The sequence below is a fragment of the Carcharhinus amblyrhynchos genome, chromosome 11, assembly GCF_965287045.1.
Source record: "Carcharhinus amblyrhynchos chromosome 11, sCarAmb.v2.hapA, whole genome shotgun sequence".
NCBI lineage: Eukaryota > Metazoa > Chordata > Chondrichthyes > Carcharhiniformes > Carcharhinidae > Carcharhinus > Carcharhinus amblyrhynchos.
This window is the reverse complement of record NC_137334.1, coordinates 79,599,757-79,618,057: the sequence shown is the minus strand read 5'-3', so window position 1 is coordinate 79,618,057 and position 18,301 is coordinate 79,599,757. Positions and strand designations below refer to the sequence as shown.

The following is an 18,301-nucleotide window of genomic DNA, read 5'->3' as shown; positions in this document are numbered from 1 at the left end:
TTAGAAGAATGTGGGGAGATCTCATTGAGACGTATAAGATGATGAATGGGATGGATAGGATAGAGGTGGAGAGACTTTTCCTGCTCAGAAAGGACAGTAGGACTAGGGGGCACAGCCTCAAGATAAAGGGGGGGGGGGGCGGTTTAGAACGGAGTTGAGGAAGAATTTCTTCACTCAAAGGGTGGTGAATCTCTGGAATTCTCTGCCCGTTGAAGTGGTGGAGGCTACCTCGCTAAATATTTTTAAGACGCGGGTTGATGGGTTTTTGATAAGAGAGGGGATTAAGGGTTATGGGGAGAGGGCGGGAATGTGGAACTGAGCCACGACAGATCAGCCATGATCTTATTGAATGGCGGGGCAGGCTCGAAGGGCCAGATGGCCTACTCCTGCTCCTATTTCTTATGTTCTTATGTTCTTATGTCTGAATAATGGAGGCAAAAAGATATAGGAGAGGGCCATTTAGTTCTTAAATTCAAACGCTCAGTGCTCTGAAACTACATGTTTCTGATTATATTACTAATTCAATCTCTTTGTTACTTGTCATAGGTGGATTACAAATTGGACAGGGAATATCTGAAAGGTTGCAAGATCTCAGTGCCTGTCCATGGAGACAAGAACATGATACTAGCTGTAGAAAATACCGACTTGGCCAGTGGGGTAAGTACTAGTATCCAGAAATTTAGTATGCGACCCTAACACTGTCGAAACCTGAGTGCAGGCTAGCCCATGCTGACAGGATTAAGATCTCTTGTCCTGCTAATGATCAGGCCACTATCTCTCAGTTTAGTACCTCGTGGATGTGAGTCCACAACATGACTGTAATTTTAACATTTCACAGGGAGATTGATGTAAGGACCAGGGGATAGAGATGATTTATTGAGACTCTGCATCCTTCTTATGTTGTACTGATGGAACAATGCCTGATCCTGATAGTTAATGTCAACATTGGAGACATTTTCTATCCTGACCTTTTATGAACCAAAAGAAATGATTATGAAGAAAAATCTTGGCATTTTCATCATATTTTATCCCTCTCACATAAAGGACAGGGCAAACTGGGATCTAAATCAGCTTCAACACTATCCACCCTGTTTAACAACAGCTTAACTTATTACTCCAATATTGCTTCCAAATTTTGCCCATGTAGTTTGCAATTGCCTATCAAGAATTTAAGGCAAAAGTACAAGCAGGGCTATTTTCCATGTTACTTAACTCCCATGCCACTCTCTCCAATCTCATCCACTCTACAACGCAGACACCAAATTTCTCAAAGGCATCTTTCTTTAAGCTTTTCAGACGAAGCACATTGTGTCAGGCAAGTGTTCTTTTTGATGGGGGTGGGGGTGAGAGGAGAGAATTGCCCCTTTAAGAGCGAAAGAATGTAAGAAAAGAAGGTGCCTGTGATTTCAGTACAGATGCTGAACAGAAAATCATTGTGAATCCATTTCCAAAACCATGCGAGGGAAACCCAAACTCTGTTATCACTAAGTTTAATGGCCATGATGTGGAGTTGCCAGCGTTGCACTGGGATAGGCACCGTAAGTAGTCCCACAACACCAGGTTAAAGTCCAACAGGTTTATTTAGTAGCACTAGCTTTCGGAGTGCCGCACCTTCATCAGGTGAGTTCAATCTGGTGTTGTGAGACTACTTACTAAGTTTAATAGAGGGATGAAAACATTTGTAGGATTGTGGGGAGAAAGCGGGGAAGTGGGACTAATTGGAAATCTCTTTCAGAGATAGCACAGACACATGGAGGCCTTTGATTGCAAGATACTAATTGTTGTATACCATTTGTAGATAAAATACAAACAGAAGCACGAGAAAGAAAGAGGCATCTACCAGCCAGTTCCAGACACACCACAGATGCTGCACGCCAAGTCTGTCTCCACCCTAATGTCTGAGGTACTGCATTATTTCCCATAACATGCTCATAACTACTGAATAGAACAGGATTTGAGAAATATCGTAAAGCTGCTTCTCATATAATTTTAATAGTGAATTCACTGAGGATATGTAATCTGATGCACACTATATTACCATAATTCTAAAACATTAACTTGCCATCTGCCATTTTAGACCATGACTTGCAATAGCTGTACCTTCTGAGGCCAAGTAGATAGAATAGGATGTTCATGCTCCAGAGGATGATTTGCCTTTTCTCATTCTGTCCTAGTTTTTTTGGGGAAGAATCATTCCCTCCTGCCTGTGATGGGAATCGTGGTGGGTGGGGAAATAAGGGGTGATAGATACTCCCAGCCCACTGCACTGCTCTGGCAGCACAATGGGCCAGGAGATATCAGCAGGGGCCCCACTGGGCACCCAGGCCTCTGTGCATGTCTGAGGTTGAGATAGCACGGAGCTAAGTACAATATTTAGTGAACAGAAAAATCATCGTGAATCCAATTCGATGCATCCGATTAGCAGGCCCTGGACTGAAGCCCCCCCACCGCCTTGCCTATTGGACAAGGTCTATACAGGGCCGATTAGTGGGGTTGGGAGGTTCACTCTGAAAATCCCGCTGAAGTAACCAGCAGGAGTTACTGCCGTTTTCATGCGAAGTGGGGACTTCGATTTTTTTTGGGAGAATCCCAGCCAAGGTTTGGTGTGAGTCGAAAAATCAGTTTCCCATTCTCGGGAAATGAGTTTGGAATCTTGTCCTCCTGGCTTTCATGGCAGGTTAATGGTGGGTTGACAACGCAGAATCACATCGGGAAATCGGTTTGCATCTCATGAATGTTCATTAAAAGACTAACATATTTGTTCCTTCATTCCTTGGCTTTGCAGAAAAAATACAAAGAAGCTGTTAAGAAGGAACTTCCCCACGCTGCTTACATGAAACTGCCTGAAACCCGTGGAACTTCACATGTTAAAGAGATATCCAAGTTACTCAGTGGGGTGAGTATTCAACATGTGGCATGTTCCATGTGAGGTGACGAGACCAGCGACTGCTTTTTTATAAGGAATTATACAAAACTGCCTTTTCTCTGTGCCCTGGCTGAAATTAGGCAGCTAGATCAGTTCAGGTCTACTTTGCCCACAACATCCCAACCAGAATTTTGATCCCACTCCATGACCATCGGTGACCATCCCTTCCTCACCCGTTGCTTGCAAATAGTGGATTTGCTCTCTTTCTCTCCTTGTTCCTGCCACTTCCCAATGTTGCCATTAGAAAGTTAATGGTGGGCCTCAGGAAATGGAAGTTGGTGCCCGCAGAGCAGGCAAGTACCTTGTATTAATCTCTGCTCCCTCCGATCTGTCCCCAGTGAAGAGGCCCCATCTCTGCCAATTTGGGCAGTGGGTCTTGGTTCCCAATCTTGAGGAAGCCTTCATTACCCCACACTCAATTCAGCTCCACTAGGATAAGTCACTCTCTTCTTTACTCTTAACTCACATGCCACACATTCGCAGGGACCTCACTCCCAGTTCAAAGGACATCACCATGCACTCTCTCAGACACAACTTCACCTACTCTGCGGAGCATGTCCTCAATCCATCCGTGGCACTATTCGCCACCCTCCCAGCTGTGGAGTTTCCTCCTTTGGCACACAGATTGACAATATTCCCATCCAGCTACAATGTGCTATAATGATCAGGACAAGAAGGAAAGAAAAGGAGCAAATCCAACACTCTGGTCCCACTACTTTGTGGGACATTCTGCCCCATGTGTCCAAAGATCTGCGTGCAGGTTGAGAATTGACCTGGCCTGTCACATAAAGACCCATGGTAGAAATTTGTGACCCTGAGAAGATGATGGAAACATAATGACAATGGCAAAGTAATCTCAGTTAGTTAATAAATCATGAAATAATAAATAATGAAATAAATCATTATCTCTTTAATACCACATGATGATGGACAAAAGTCCCAATCCTGTCCTGGACCTGTGCCAGTCACTGTTCTTAAACCTGGAATGAACATTTTAATAGTAGTAGTGTTCACCTTTTGGTTTTCAATCCCCTTTGAAGGATTTATAGCTCCCGGTTCCTCACTCCCACCTGCTCTCACTCAAGTAGAATGTGGACTTTAGAAGTCAGAATCATGGATCAATATTTAATTAAGGCTGAGAGGTGCAGCAGGTTTGTATATGGTGAGCTGCACTACCTCAGTAATACTGTAATATAAAAGACACTCTTGACAATAGACCAGATTCAATGACCTACTTCACATTCCTACATTTCCATCATCTTCTTGCATTTCTCGTGGAGTTCTGAAAAAATCGGAAGTAATATGGTCTCAGGAGACATTATTTGATTGCTAATGTGAATTTCTTTGACTGCAGAAACTGTACAAGGAGCAGTTTGAGAAAGATAAAGGCAAGTCTTCATATTCCATTATGATGGAACCCCCAGAAGTGAAACATGCCATGAATGTGGCCAAGAGTCAGAGCAATGTAAGCATACAAATAAATTTGCTTTTTTTTCGTCACGTGCATTCATAATTTTTCTATTGAATGAAGAGTAGAGCAGGATGATTTTCCCCACAGTCTTCTGGACCCCGATGCCAAGGTCAAATAAGGGCCAAAAGCCCCACAGTGTATGATGAACAACTTGTCTGTGATTTTCACAAATTGGCCTATTTACGATCACCTGGAGCAACTTAGAAAAAGAGCATTAGCCAGCTGTTCCTGCAGTTTCAATATGCTTCATTGTTGAAAATTCCCAAAGATTGTTATTACAGCAGAGCCCATTGTGAATGTTTGGCTAAGTTTCAAAAACTCAAAAATCATTTACCTCAGCGTAGGGGAAGGGATGGTGGGTGATGACCGCGTTTTTTGATTGACAGTTTTAAGAGACTATTAAAGGATTAGTTGTCTTTGTTGTGGTCCGTGAATAGGAGTTCATTTGTTTTTATAACTGATTGACCACTTGAGGGGATTTAACGTCTTTGAATGGGTCTCATGAATGAGTGCTTTTTTCAATAACAAGGCTGTAGGAGTGAGAGCTTGCTTAGATTGTTAGAAGTTTATTTATTTTATCACCACCACATGACTCCTGTGGTCTGTCCATAATGGAAATTGGGTGAGGTGCTTTGTGATTATGAGGAAGCATGGACATGAGGGCTAGAACTAACAGCTTTTACAACTGGGCTAAAGTCTCAGGGAATCAAGGCAGGTTCTAATTAGTTCACCTCAGCACTTGGCATTGCTTCCTTCAGAGGTGGCCAGCCCATCTCCATCCCACCCCCTGCCTTCCCGGAATGAAAACATGGTTTTCGGAGGAAGCCCTTTTTAAGGAGATAGATCTGCTGAGTTGGGAAATTTCCTAATCAAGCTTTTCCGTCCAACTTTTTAACTTCAAAATAAGAATCCTCTCAAGGGCTGCCCCATCCAGGGTGGCTTGCAACTACAGCTGGAGCCAAGCAAGGGAGGGGGAGGGGGAGGGTGGGAACGTGTCAAAGCTTGCCCAGAGTGCTAACTGCCCAGTTTGTTACTGGTGGATACCTCCAGAGAGCTGGGCTATTCCCTGACTCCTCCAGGAACCAGGAGACCAACTGAAAACTTCTATTCAGCCATTGACAATAGACATTTTTGGGCAGTATGATGGCACAGTGGTTAGTACTGCTGCCTCACAGCATCAGGAACCAGGGTTCAATTTCCAGCTTGGGTCACTGTCTGTGTGGAGTTTGCACATTCTCCCTGTGTCTGCATGGGTTTCGCCCGGGGGCTCCAGCTTCCTCTCACAGTCCAAAGATGTGGGAGTTAGGTGGCTTGGCCATGCTAAATTCTCCTTCCGTATACCCAAACAGACGCCGAAGTGTGGCAACTAGGGGATTTTCACAGTGGCTTCATTGTGGTGTAAATGTAAGCCTACTTGTGACTAATAAATAAACTTTTACATTTTAAAGGCCTTTAACATCCTTAATTGGCTGCCTTCCACTTGAGGGCAGCATCCTCCACTTAATACAATTTAAGCTGGCTAGTGAAGGAAAACACAGGAAGAAGTCTCACAACACCAGGTTAAAATCCAACAGATTTATTTGGTAGTAAAAGCCACTAGCTTTCGGAGTGTTGCTCCTTCGTCAGGTGATGCTCATTCTCAAGTGCCCAAACTAATCTTTCTCGCCAGGTTTTCAGACAGCTAGTTCCCCGTTTCAGTATATTTTTTCTCTCCCACACACTCTGTGAAGTGTCTTGAACTATTTTCTACATTGAAGATGTTATATAATTCCAAATGGCTGATACATGTGGACAACAGAAGCTTTAAAATATAGGGAATGAGCAGTTTGTTTGGAAGATATTCATCAAGCATGACTCTCTAGTTAAAGAGTCTGGTACTGACAAACAAATGTTCTCCAACATTCAGATTGAATACAAGAAAGATGCCAGATCCAAACTATCTTACACGACTGTGGCAGATCGGCCAGACATTATCAAGGCTACTGAAGCTGCCAAGTTAATCAGTGATGTGAGTATGCTTCATTGTGCTAATCAGTACAGTATTGTACAAACCTTTACCCAGGTTTATGTACAGCCCATCAAGCGAGTTCTGCCTGTTCCTACAGATTGGCTACAGAACAAAAGCACGTGAGGAGGCGAGTCGCGGTGTCATCAGCATTGGACGCCCAGACATTGAACTTGCCAAAGAGGTTTCCAAGCTTACCAGCCAGGTAACCAAAAGCTGACACACAGATACCTTAATAGCATCAAAAAGACAGGACAGCTTGTGAGATTGCCGAAGACTCCAGACTGTCAAACTGTTTAGGCCTAGACTGAGTCATCTAAGGTTGCAGCAAATATGTTAAAATCTGTAATGCTGTGTTAGGCTGTATCAAAAATCATATCGTCATTATGTGACAAACTACATGAAGGGTAAAAGTAACCCAATAAGATTGAGAGAAAGCAGTTTCACTGACTAATCAGGGTAAGTCTTATGAATCATGCAAGACACCAACTCTTCGAGACTTTAATGTTTTTGCTCCTTGTGGTTTTAAATCAGTAACTACATTCTCATGTCTAGACTGTGATTTCTATCGCCTTTCTGCAGTGGTGCTAATATTTACTTTTGCGGGAAATTTGTCATCATTCCTGTATTTTACTTCCAGGGATTAATTCCGATACTGTGAGTAACCAGGGACATTGTTACTCTTGACCGGATGTGCTTCTCAGCAGCAGCGAACACAGTAAACTCAATGAATACCTGGGTCCCCTTTCTCTGAAGGGAAGGGTACCAGGTGGCCTCATACAGTTCTTTAAAAATCCTGAAAGGTTTTGACTGAATGTTTCTATTTGTGGGAGCAAAGCAAAAATGAAGGCCACCTAATATAAGATAGTGACTAAAAAAAATCAAACTGCGAATTCAGAAGAAACTTCTTTGATTTTAATTGATTTGATTTGATTTATTGTTGTCAATGTATTAACGTACAGTGAAAAGTATTGTTTCTTGCGTGCTATACAGACAAAACATACCATTCATAGAGAAGGAAGCGAGAAATTGTAGAACGTAGTGTTACAGTCATAGCTAGGGTATAGAGAAAGAGCAACTTAATGCAAGGTAAGTCCATTCAAAAGTCTGACAGCAGCAGGGAAGAAGCTGTTCTTGAGTCGCGTTGGTACGTGACCTTAGACTTTTGTATCATTTTCCCGAAGGAAGAAGGTGGAAGAGAGAATGTCCAGTGATTGGGGTCCTTAATTATGTTGGCTGCTTTGCCAAGGCAGCAGGAAGCGTAGACAGAGTCAATGGATGGGAGGCTGGTTTGCATGACAGATTGGGCTACGTTCACCCAGAAAGTAGTGAGAGTGTGGAAGTCGCTACTATAGAGAATAGTTGGAGCAAATAGTGTAGCTGCAATTAAAGGGAGCTGGATAAACATATAGAAAGAGAAGGAAATAGAGGTTTAAGCTGATAGAAATATATGGCCAATCTAATCTGGGCCGATAAGATTGCAAGAGGTAAGAAACTGGGCGTGAAGCCAGTTTTTTGCTTCTTGTTGATTTTATCTGCTCATCACGCTGACTTACCGGCATGATGAGCTGGTAAAATCACCCCCTTTAGAGCAGTACTGGAGAGGATGCTCCAGGACAGACTAGTCTGTGGCATTATTGAGGACAGTATGCAGCATCGTTTGTAGGGACTTTCCAGAAGGCTCTATAAATTTCTTAGGACTTGGAAATAGCTGCAAGCAGTGTCAAAGATATTCAAAAGACCAATGGTCGTACACAGGTGGGTGCAGAGGCAGTAATAGAGGCAGGTATAATTTTGTCTTTTAAAAAGCATTTAGCCTGTTACATGGGTAAGATGGGTGTAGAGGGATATGGGCCAAACACAGGCAATTGGGACTCACTTAATGGTTAAAAGCTGGGTGGCATGGCCAAAAGGCCTGTTTCCAGGCTGTTAATCTCTATGACTCTAAGTAAAGAAAAAGGTTGCAAGCAAAAAAGGTGAAAGCACTGGAGTGTTTCAGGTGTGGAGGGACAGACTATGTGAATCATTGCAAATTCATGGATGCTGCTTGTCACCGCTGCAATAAAAAGGATCATTTAGCTAAGAAATATGGGAATGTGAAGAGCAAGTTGAAGACCGAGCAGGAAGATTCAAATGTGGAAAAGCCTCACTCAGCTGCGTATTGCCTGGAAAGCTCAAGGCAGGCAGAGTTGCACTCTTACGACATGTTTAATGTGAGTAAGCACCGTGCGGAGCCTATCAATGTTACAATGAAGGGCGATGGAAAACAAATCAAGGCGGAGTGGACATAGGACTCTCTGCATCTGTAATTAGTGAGAAGACCTACAGGAAGACTTGGGGCCTTGAGCAGCACCACCTCTTCCTCAGGCAGGGATCCAACTTTGGGTGCACATCAGAGAGGCTTTACCATTGGTTGGGTGTTGGAGGTGAACATTGCATACAACAACCGAAAAGCAAGAGCACTGCTCCTAGTGGTATAAGGGTAAGGGCCTACCTTACTAGGGTGTGACTGGCTCAGAAAGATTCCATTAAACTGGGTGAGATTAAGCATACACGAACAGAAGATGAAATCCAGAAAAATGGTGAGGTTAAACTGCGTACATTGCATAATGCCATAGGTAAGTTGTCCGTAGATCCTCAGGCAATTCCTCGCTTTTTCAGGCCCAGGACAGTCCCCTGCATCACGAAAGGCAAAGTGGGAGAGGAGTTGGAGAGGCTGCAGAGGCTTGGGATCATTGAGCATTTATTATGGGGCATCTCCAATTGTTCCTGTTCTTAGAAATAATGATACTGTGGGCACATGCAGAGATTACAATAAACTTACCATGAATCAGGCTTCCAAAGCTCACCCATTGCCTTGAGTGGAAAATCTGTTTTCAATCCTTGCAGAGGCAAGGCATTCTCAAAACTTGACATGAGCCGCGCATACCAGTAGCATTGTTAGAAGCGGACTTAAAACAACATGTCACATTCAACACTTACAAAGGTTATTCAGATACAACCACTTTGTTTTTGGGGTGTCTTCCAGTCCGTCGATTTTTCAGAGGACGATGGACAATCTGTTGCAAGAGATTCCTCAGATATTTGGACAACATTCTGATCATAAAGAAAACTACAGCCTGCTGGATCTAGAGATTTTCAAAGGCAGGGCTGCAACTGAAGCCTAACAAGAGAATCTTCCAGGCACAAAAGTGTGGACTATTTAGGTCATAAGATCACAAGACAGTGTCTGTCCCTGCTGGAAGACGAAGTCAGAGATAACAAGAAAGCTGCAAACTCTGGAGTGTGTCTGAGCTCAGGTCAGTAAGTTACTATGGGAGGCTTCTGCCAGACTTTCTACAATGTGGGCACCACCCTATCTCCAACTTCACCAAGATACAAATTGGAAATCGGGGGTCAGCATGAAAGAAAGCTTTCCAGGATGTCTTTATGGTTTTATGGTCTTACGGGATTGAGCAGACTAAATGGTTCATGTTGGCAAGAAGATAAGCGAGAGTTACCCACATGGAGCAGGCTGCGCACTGTGACTGACAAACAGAAAAGTTTGCACCAAACAGGTGGTTCATGTTTTAAACTAGGCATTATAATTCAACCTCCACTTTTCGAAGGCTTTTTTCGTAGTTCAAAGTGGACTTGTACATGATGATCTACAGAGTTCAAAAACAGCTAAAATCCATCGAGCAGAAAATTGCCCTTGGGCTACATCAGTTGTCTTTTTTTGTTTGTAATATTCAATTTTAACCAGTCTCATTTTAAGAATGTTTTCTTGGCAAATTTGGGAAGCCTAACAATAGCTTCAATATTGAGGTTGTTCTGTTCTAAATGCTGTCTTTATAAGTGATTGTTTCTGTGGTAGAACTCTGCTGTATCCTACTTCTATGGCAATGATTACTGACTGGAGTGGAACCCATATCTGCTGCTGCTCTCCACCTCTTAATATGTTTGTTCCAAGCTCTTCAATCTCATGCTTGCAATTACATCCGGGCTACCCATTAATTGCTACTGACCACTGCTCTGATCATACCATCTTGCTACACTTCATAGGTGGAATATACCAAACAGAAACTAAGAGGTCACGGAGCTGCTTCATATGACACTCCTACGATGAGGCTCGCAAAGAAAGCCAACATCCTCTCCAGCGACGTAAGATAAACTTAAGTATCAAGAGCCCCTGTACTGCATCCCTGCATTATTATACCCTTCCCATTTATACAAAATGATCTTTTTTAGTGGGGGGGGTTGCCCCAGTGTAGATGGTACTCTAATGCCAATTAGAAAGTGCCTTGATAGAATAATAAGTGGCAATAAACAGGACCAAACAGCCCACAACTGAGCCATCATCCATGTTTTGTTCTGCAATCATGTTTAGTGGGCACAATTTTCCCAATATATAATTCCACACCTGCAATTCTGATGTACATTTTTCCCAGTGTCCAACAAAGGGACAACAGAGGTCCTATCCAACATTTTTTCTTGTTTGAGCCCTACAAATTTACGTGCCACTATTATGTCTCAATGGAATTATCAATCACACAAGAACACTTTCCTCTTTCTTTAAAAAACTGTCAAAGCATCCGAATCCTCTTCAGCCCCAAACTTGTCAGTCATGCTAATCCATTTCTCACCACTTCCTTCCTTTTAACATTTCATCTCGCTTTTCTTCATGATGACACTTGAAACATATGTACTTTTTTTTTTAAGTTCTGTGCTGTCTTCGGAAAGGATCTGTATATGCATTGGAACTCACAGATACTTTATCTGTAACTCTAATTTTTTTTTAATTTTTGACTTTGCTCTTTTTCTGATCCAGTGAGACATACCTTGAGAGAAGAATTTTTTCACCGGCTTGCCTGTATTTTTTACAAGTGGAAATAAACTCTTTTGACTGACCTTTTTTTCCCTCCCCCTTCTCTCTCTCTTGAAATTTTTCACCCACTTTTGCAGGATTCCAGGATTTTCAAAGGTAAACATGCACATGGAGTCAGGAATGGACAATACTTACTTGATATTTAATCTGCCCATGCATTAAGACTTAGAAAATAGAGCTAAATATGAACAAACACACCCTGTTTGAGCAATTCAGGTCCACAAACAACATTGCCACTCGAACACTGCATTTATGAAGCAGTGCCCAGATATTTCCAGGAACCTGGCAACTGGAACAGCTTTACTGGTGATGTATTTTCACCAAATTATCAGTATTCTTTTGACTGCTCATTTGCAGCACAATCACACAGTGCAGAACGAGTTCATTTGGCCCGTCAAGTCTGCACTGACCCTGGAAGCGCGTCTTACCCAAGCCCTTCCCTATGCTCTATCCCAGTAACTCCATACCTCCCATGCATTGATCATGGCCAACCCACCTAACCTGTACGCCTTTGGACTGTGGGAGGAAACCGGAGCACCACGCAGACACGGGGAGCATGTGCCAACTCCACACATTCACCCAAGCTCCACACAGACAGTCAACCCTGGCGCTGTGAAGCAGCAGTGTGAGGGTCTATGCCACTGCACTGCCCCAAAATCAACTTTTTTTTTGCTGCATGCCCATTGTTATTCCTGTTAAACACCATCTCCCCAATATATATCCGCACTCATTTGTCCCTTTGTTCTATGCATTACGAGGCATCTATATTGCCTTTTTTTGTCACTATTGTAGTTTAATGCTATCAGAATACTTCCTCCACTTTTCTGATCCATATTCTTCGTCCGAAAGTGTTCAACGGATTTGATATTGATTCCTTTTATTGTACTGAGTTAAAGAGACTGACATTTCTATGTTGGGAATGCTATAGTAACATTGGTCTCAATTCATGTGTAGCTTAAGTACAAGGAGAAGTTCGATAAAGAGTTCAAGGGAATACGGCCAAAGTTTGACCTGAAGGAGAGCTCGGGGTACAAGTCAATGAAGGATGCAAACATTTTTGCAAGTGAAGTGAGTATCAAGATACATCCACCAACAATGACCAAATTGTCTCTTTCAGTCTGGTTGAAGCTGCCAGGTCTTATAGGCAAAAAAAGTATTCGCTTATGGAAATAATTGGATAAGAATTCACTGTTCAGAGTTTCTCTGGGCATTAATGCTGTTCACACACATACAGGCTGATTTTTGCTAAGATGGCAGGGTCTGAAAAGCCACCAGTGAAGGTGATGTAGACCTAGTTATGCCAGGTTTCTACAAACTTAGTTTCTAACTAGAAGCAGGAGTAGGCCATTTGGCCCTTTGAGCCTGTTCTGCCATTCATTTTGATCATGGCTGCTCATCGAATTCAATATCCTGATTCCATCCCCCCATCCTCCCTTATCCCTTGATCTCTTTAGCCCCAAGAGCTATATCTAATTTCTTCTTGAAATAGACTATGTTTCAGCCTCAGAACATCAGTTGAGTTTCTAGATTTGTATTCTAGTGATAAAACCACTATGCCATCGCCTCCCTGATAATAATTCACAGTTTCTGGGAGTTTTTGACATACTCTATAAAAGTTAGAATTTCCACTTGAGTCAAGTATGGGATTGAGCTCCTCACACACCAGAAATTTCCATTTCCCTGGCTGATTTGGGACCCAGGGTATTTCAAGAGGCTGAAATGCCACATGAGTTGAGATAAATTAGCCTCCAGGGCATTGGCTTGTAATCTTAAAGAAGGCCGCACCAATTGCCAGCCTTAGATGAGTAGGGGGGGGTTGGTGAAGAGTAAGTTGAGGAGAATGTGTCTCGGGGACTCAGCAATCCCCCATGGCAGGTAGGCAGTGGACTTTTCCAGCACATGAACAAACTGTCGCTAAGTTAACATGCATAGTAACATTCTTACCTGCCCCCTTCAAATTCAGCACTCTTTTGCTGATTCTTCAGATTCCAACAGGATTGTAACTGGAGAAAAATAGCCGGGGACAGCTCCAAAATCAGCTGTGGCATTACGTCCCTTAGGATTTCCAGGACACAGTATAAGAAGATCCAGGCCCAGATTTTCATTCTGTTCTGTGCAGTTGGGAACAGCAGAATTTTTAACTGAGTTTTTTTTGTTCATTCACGGCATCGCTGGCTGAGCCAGCATTTGTTGCCCATCCCTAACTGCCCTCCATTTCAGAGGGTATTTTTAAGAGTCAACCACATTGCTGTGGATTTGGAGTCACATGTCCAGACCGGGTTAGGACAGCCCTTCCCTAAAGGGCATTAGTGAAGCAGGTGGGTTTTTACGGCAATGGTTTTGTGGTTAGCATTCCATGTTTAATTCCAGGTTTTTTATTCAATTCAAATTTCACCATCTGCCGTGGTGGGATTGGAACCCAGATCCCCAGATCTTGCCTTGGTCTCTGGATTACTAGTCCATTGACAAAACTACTCTGCCACTGCTTCCCCTGCATCCTGTGTCACCCTGCAAGCTAAACGTATATTCTGCAACTAAAATTCATTCATATCAGTCAAAAGAATAATAATGTCAACAAAGGGTTATCCTCACTCGATACGTTGGCTCCATTCTTTCTCCTCAGATGCTGTCAGACCTATCATAGAATCCCCACAGTACAGAAGGAGGCCATTCTGCCTGCACCAACAACAATCCCAGCCAAGCTCTACCCCATATTTACCTTGCCAGTCCCCCTGATACGAAGGAGCAATTTAGCATGGCCAATCAACCTAACCTGCACATCTTTGGAGTGTAGGAGGAAACCAGAGCACCCCAGAGGAAACACACACAGTCACGGGGAGAACATGCAGACTCCACACAGACAGTCACCCAAGGCTGGATTCAAACCCAGGCCCCTGGTGCTGTGAGGCAGCAGTGCTAACCACTGTGCCACCATGCCTCCCTGCTGAGATTTTCCAGCATTTTCTGTTTATTTTGTTTCCAATTCCAGCCTCCGCGGTATTTTGTTTTTATATTGGAAAGACAGTGTTACTCATCCATTTTCCATTCCAGGTTATATACAAACAAGACCTGAAGAAGATGCACAAACCTGTGACAGATATGTCTGAATCCTTACAAATGCAGCATAACCTCTCCACTAGCAAGCTGTCAAGTCAAGTAAGCAGTTGAACTAACATATCCACATTTATGCTCATAACCCTCCTGTCTCACTGTAATCTGAATGTATGAAGTTTTAACAATGTCCCTCCTCTCCTCACTGAGGGATATTCCTGGTAGTGACCTACTTATCTCTTACTCACAGTAGCTAGCTCTCATCATCCACAAATAACCATTTTATGTGATAAAAATAACGCCTCACTTTTTTTTCTGTTTCAAGACCTTTGTCTTGTAATAAAGTTACTAATTAATTAGCCATTTCATTGGAAAATCATTAGCTTTCTTCGTGCCTTGAAAATATTTTTTTTACCACTAACAAGTGAGCATCTTTAAAAAAAAGATACAATTTCATTATCCTCACACTTGTTCAGGGAGTGAATGAAATTTTCTTTTGGGTGCGTGAAGTAATATTTTCAGATGGTTGGATGTTTGTATTTTTATCATTGAAAGCACAGCGTTGACAAGAAGTCAAAATGGCGCCATGCCTTTTGGTGGGCCAACCATTAACAAACCAGAGTTTCCCATCAATCAGACACTAAAAAGATGTTCAAGATTAACAGGTTATGCAGAATTATCATTACCCATTACATATCCGGGAATGTTGTTGTGGCAACAAATTAGCATCTGAGGGGAAAAAGTAAATCACTACTAATACTTCTCAGTTCTCAATATCGATTCTTCTGCGGAGTAATTCTCAGCAACAGCCATAATCTTGCATTTTTATAGTGCCTTTAATATCCCAAGGCACTTCACAGAAGCATTATCAAATAAACATGATCTTAACTGCATAAAGGGACATTAGGACTTGTGGCTAAAACTTAGTCAATAGGTATGTTTTAAAAAGTATCTTGAAGAGGAGAGACAGATGGAGAGGTAGAGGGGTTTAGGAAGAACATTTCAGAGCTTAGGGCCTGGACTATCAATGGTGGAGACCATAGACCATAAGATACAGGAGCAGAATTAGGCCATTTGGCCCATCTAGTCTGGTCCGCCATTTAGTCATGGTTGACGTGTTTCTCAACCTCATTTTCCCACCTCTTCCCCATAACCTTAGATCTTCTTACCAATCAAAAACCTACCCATCTCTATTTTAAATATACTCAATGACCTGACCTCCACAGCCTCTGGTGGCAATGAATTCCACAGATTCACCACCCTCTGGATGAAGAAATTCCTCCTCATCTTGGTTCTAAAGGATCGTCCTTTATTCTAAAGCTGTGCCCTTGGATCCTTGTGTCTCCTACTGGAAACACCTTCCCCATGTTCGCTCTATCCAGGCCTTTCAGTATTCAATGAATAGCAATGAAAAGCAATGATAATCAGGATGTTTCTGGATAGGCAGGTCAGATGGAAGAGAATCAAGGTATAAAAGCCATTTTTCCCTGGAACGTCTCCTACTGGTTGGTCACTAATGTGTACTCATTGATAGAGAGTAGGGTTGAACACTTTTGAACCTTTGCTAAAGGGAGAAAATGACTTCAGAGAAAGAAGGCCAAACAGGAACTAAGAAATGAAGCAAAGCTTAAATATTTGTAGAATTTGTGGGACTTTTGTCGAACACTCCGGATGAAATTTCCTGGTTGCGCCCGCACCGAGACTGGAAACTCCCACCGTTTGACCTTTTAAATGGTCCTCCAAATTTTCGGTCCTGCCCGTGATGATTCCTGTGGTGGATAGGACTGGAAAATCATCCCCTCTGTGTCAGTTATGTTTCAGTTAATAGTACTCCTGCCTCTGAGGCAGTGAGTTCAAGTTTCACTCCAGAGACTTGAGCACAAAAATCTAAGCCAACTCTCCCACTGACAGAGAGCTTCAGTGTCAGAGGGGCCATGTTCCGGGTATGAAGTTAAAATAAAGTACCCCGTTTCGCTCCCCCCTCCCCACCCACACCCCTTCACTCTGTCAGGTGATTTTGAAGCAGAACAGAGCAGATATCCCTGATGTCCTGGCCAATATTTACCCCTCAAATACCATCACAAGAACAGATTACTTGGTTGTTATTACATTGCTGTTTGTGGGAATATGCTGTGTCCAAATGGGCTGACATGTTTTCCACATTATAACAGCGACTACATTTCAAAAATACCTTGCTGGCTGACAAGATCTTTGGGATATCCTGGGTCATGCAAAATATCCTCCAAATGCAGTCTTTTTCGTTTTTTTTTAAAAATCTCTGCAAGTTAGTTCCCAACTACAGCTACTTATGGAACCCTGCCAGATTGAAACATTTTTGTATCAAATATCTTAAAAAGATGTAATCACAGGCAATGTAAAGTATTGCAGTCCATAAAAATTAGTCTTTACGCAATAGAATTGTTTTTCTGACTATTTTGAAGTACATTAGTTTTGCTTTCTACGCAATGGGCCAGATTCTCCAGCCTTGTCCGCAGCTGGGAATCTCCAATCTCGCTGCAGTGAATGGACATTTTGCTGAGTGCCGAATTCTCTATTCTCACTTGCAGCAACAGAGGGGCACGGACAGCCAGAGAATTGTGGCCAATGTTAGGCTTTGCAATTTGGTTTATTTTGAAAAATCTCTTCTTCATGGCTCTTAACAAACCAGCACAGTTGACATCAATGGGTGGCATGGTTGTACAGTGGTTCGCATTGCTGCCTCACAGTGCCAGGGACCTGGGTTTGATTCCCAGCTTGGGTCACTGCCTATGTGGAGTTTGCACTTTCTCCCCTTGTCTGCATGGGTTTCCTCCGGGTGCTCCGGTTTCCTCCCATAATCCAAAGATGTGCGGATTAGGTGAATTGGTCATGTTAAATTAGCCCTTAGTGTCAGGAGAACTAGCTAGGGTAAATACATAGGGTTATGGGGATAGGACCTGGGTGGGATTGTGGTCAGAACAGACTCAATGGGCCTAATGGACCCCTTCTGAACTGTAGGGTTCTATTGTTTGTATAGCTATGGTATCAATGGTGAAATGAGTTCAAATGAAACTAGTTTGTTAATGGTTGCCACATTAGCTACTCCAATAAAATGGCGCATCTCAAACACTGCTTTCATTTTTATTTAGAAATATCCATTACCATTGTGTGTAATCCCACGTGCCATAATTCATCATCCACATCCCGTCATTTTTTTGATTGGATTTCTTTTCTTGCCTCTCACATTTTGCTGTTTAACAGACTACTTTTTTGTGAGCACCTTTTTTGTAGATGGGTCACACTATTCAGACTCTGTAGTCTCTCTGTTATTGAGGTGGTTTTTGACCCTCCTGTAGTACCAGTACAAGAAGGCGTTTGAGAAGAGTAAAGGTCACTACCAACTGGTGTCCGATTCACCTGAACAAATTCATCTAAAGGAAGCAACTGAGTTACAGAGTCAAGTAAGTCAGCTGAAGAAGACAATGTGTTTTCATGTCTACACATGACTTAATACACTACACAACATGCAATAAGTCATCCAACTTGCAGAGGAGAAAAATTTTCCAATATGAACCAAGAAGAAACCTTTTTATTTTAAAACGGTGTAACTAAACTAGAATTAGAATACCCTTTTTTCCTTTGTGGTGTCTCATGTGTTTAACATAATCACTGTGTTGTTTCAAATTGTGCCTTCTTCCCTCCTCCCATTTTGTACAATGTTGCCTGAGTACCTCTATGTCATCCCTGACTGAAGCATGACCAGGTGAAGGAAGTGTGGGGAAGCTTTTCAATGTCAGTTTATTCCAATTTTATCCTCCTTATTCTGAGAGCTGGTCTATAGTTTCCAATTTCCGGTTTGTCTATCTGAAATGGAGGTCATTGGGTGACTCTAAATATTACTAATCGATGTAACAGAATCATAGAGGGCTAATGAATTGAACCATTATATTGCCCATGGGAGTGATAGTTCTAACACACAAATCTAATCTGGACAAGTGATTA

At 42.5% G+C, this 18,301-nt stretch overlaps 1 protein-coding gene across 39 annotated transcripts in view; it reads left to right on the top strand.

Annotated features, from left to right (window-relative positions):
• Positions 1 to 18,301, top strand: part of neb (nebulin) — a 283,417-nt gene that overhangs the window by 207,967 nt on the left and 57,149 nt on the right. For 33 of the 39 annotated variants that reach the window (XM_080199424.1, XM_080199416.1, XM_080199415.1 and 30 more), the window contains 10 exons: positions 547 to 657; positions 1,799 to 1,903; positions 2,786 to 2,896; positions 4,281 to 4,391; positions 6,304 to 6,405; positions 6,503 to 6,607; positions 10,447 to 10,545; positions 12,224 to 12,337; positions 14,321 to 14,425; positions 17,656 to 17,760. In XM_080199424.1, the coding sequence (XP_080055550.1) occupies positions 547 to 657; positions 1,799 to 1,903; positions 2,786 to 2,896; positions 4,281 to 4,391; positions 6,304 to 6,405; positions 6,503 to 6,607; positions 10,447 to 10,545; positions 12,224 to 12,337; positions 14,321 to 14,425; positions 17,656 to 17,760 (1,068 nt within the window). The remainder of the gene's footprint in view (positions 1 to 546; positions 658 to 1,798; positions 1,904 to 2,785; positions 2,897 to 4,280; positions 4,392 to 6,303; positions 6,406 to 6,502; positions 6,608 to 10,446; positions 10,546 to 12,223; positions 12,338 to 14,320; positions 14,426 to 17,655; positions 17,761 to 18,301) is intronic. The other 6 variants (XM_080199425.1, XM_080199450.1, XM_080199451.1 and 3 more) reach the window with 2 other exon arrangements.